The 2,223-nt window shown below is 35.2% G+C and overlaps 1 protein-coding gene across 1 annotated transcript; it reads right to left on the bottom strand.

Moving 5' to 3' along the window:
* Positions 1–752: 752 nt before the first annotated feature.
* Positions 753–1,966, bottom strand: LOC149578212 (uncharacterized). The gene has a single exon (XM_089827814.1). It carries the CDS (start codon positions 1,522–1,524, stop codon positions 1,090–1,092), a length of 435 nt encoding a protein of 144 aa, XP_089683940.1. The 5' UTR covers positions 1,525–1,966; the 3' UTR covers positions 753–1,089.
* Positions 1,967–2,223: the final 257 nt, after the last annotated feature.

Here is a 2,223-nt window from a genome sequence, read left to right as displayed (position 1 = left end):
ATTACATAGATAAACATATTTATCACTTTTACTTTTGAGATTCATACTATATCTATTTCTTTAGTGAGGGAAATGTAGATTGTCAATCTTGCAAAAGGGACATTAGGATCAGCCCCTAGACCTAGCCCCTTCGGCCTCTACTCCACTAAAGGAGGTTGGCCCTTGCTCTTATTTACCCAAACCTCTTGTACCCTTAGCCCAAGCCCTGCCCCTAAATAACATCTTCCTAAATTATAGGCAAGTTTGCACAAGTAAAAGATTTATTTTTTTTCTTTAGTGAGGTTTGCTTAATATATAGATAAAATAGTTGTAGAGTAAATTAAAATTGTTTTGTTTTGCAAAAGCAATCATGGCGCTGCCTTCGACATATTATTATTATTATATATGAAATGCATAACTTTGAATTGACTTACCACCAATTTTATGCTTACTTTAAATCAAATTCAAACTCACTTCCAAATATTTATACCTCTAATATTAAACAATACTAAATTAAAAGCACGGCTCAGTTGTTATATTCTTCTAAGTAGCTATCCACATTTCAAAACTCTCTATGGGACTTGGCCCCAAATTTTATTTTTTAAATTCACAAATCTCTGAGCATTTGTATAGAAGATAAATAGATACCTCTAAACTATTAAACTATAAACCAGAGTAATGTGAATGAGTAAACAACAAAACGTTCAGAAACAGCAAGGGAAAAATGCACACTTTTTTAGATACCATACTCAAATGCAAATGCAAAGGGCATCTAACGGTTAACAATGAGAGAATGTTGATTAGTAAAGAATCCTCCGCTTTTAATGATTCAGCCAATAGAACTTGGCTGTTTCATTGAAGTCTCACTATCAAATCTAAGAGATTTGGAATGTTTAGTGCCTGCTATATAACCTTTACCCAAATCAATACACAAAAGTGAAAAGAGACTTGATGATAACATATTCCTTGTCAATAAATCCAGCACCATAATCACCAAGCCCTTCCTTGCAGGACATAAAACGATAACTAACCTTATTTCAGGAAACATGGTAAGCATTAATTCTAAGACTAACAACAGAAAACAAGAAAAACTAGAGAATATGGACGCTATCAGTTGTGGTGATTGAGGGCTTGATCACTGACTTCAACACTTGTAGTGCATGACAATAGCCTGTGAAAAATGGCAGTCATGGCAGCACAATAACTCTCCACAATCTTATCTCTGATATTCCTCAGAAGTGAAGCTTTCTTCCTCCTCTTGGATGTGTTAACTCTCCACATTCTCTCTCTCACTTTTCCAAAGCATTTCTTAGTTTTCTCAGGCACACTCTCCTTTCTAGAGAAGGTATAACTCCTCAGATACATCTGTCTGCAAGAATACCCATCAACATATTCAGCTCTTCTCTTTGGATTAACATCATCTTTACTCCTCATCACCCTCACAAATTCAGCTTCTGAATGTGGCCATCTGTGAATGCGCTCAAAAGTCACTCTTGAAGGTACCTCTGCATCTAGGCACCCCGCAACACAGCTCGAATTCTTCATCCTACAATAAGACTTGATGGATTACTGAATATGATCCGAAATGTTGATGGAAAAAACTATACACAAGCAAAACCAGAAGAAGCAACAATAAGATCTTGAAGATCAAACGATGTTTCAAATGCTACTTAAATGATCCCAGAGCTTCACTTAAGTATGAGACCCTTTTCTAGAATACAGAAATGGTCATGATTGAACCAAAGGACAGTTGTTGTTCTTTACAGCAGGGCTAATGAAGAAGAAATCCCAAGTGGGTTTTTAGTAGATCAAGGGATTTGGTGGAAACTAATGATCATTCATGATGAGTTAGGCCCTCATTGTGACCCTTAACAACATGAAACTGGACTTGATAGCTGGAAAAACTTGAGTGCACCGCTTGCTTTCTTTACACTCTTTATAGATTTTGACCAGAGATTGCAAGGAAGGAATGTTTGCAACATTCAACCGCCATGGAAGGAATAATAATGAAATGTGTATAATACTATAACACAATAATGAAATGTATATACATACACCCTTCAATCATAATATACTAGAAATAATAATGAAATGTATATTACATACACCCATCAATCATAATATACTGACAAATAGATTTTCTCACGTATCGATAACATGCTGTTCTCTTGTTTGCTTCTCACATGTTCTTATCATTGCTTTATGTGACCCAATAAATATTATTCCCACCATAGAAGATTTTAT

The sequence above is a fragment of the Cupressus sempervirens genome, chromosome 1 (genome assembly GCF_028749045.1).
Source record: "Cupressus sempervirens isolate cs-2001-9-10 chromosome 1, ASM2874904v1, whole genome shotgun sequence".
NCBI lineage: Eukaryota > Viridiplantae > Streptophyta > Pinopsida > Cupressales > Cupressaceae > Cupressus > Cupressus sempervirens.
Note: the sequence above shows the minus strand (reverse complement) of the source record. Positions and strands in the feature narration are given on the sequence as shown.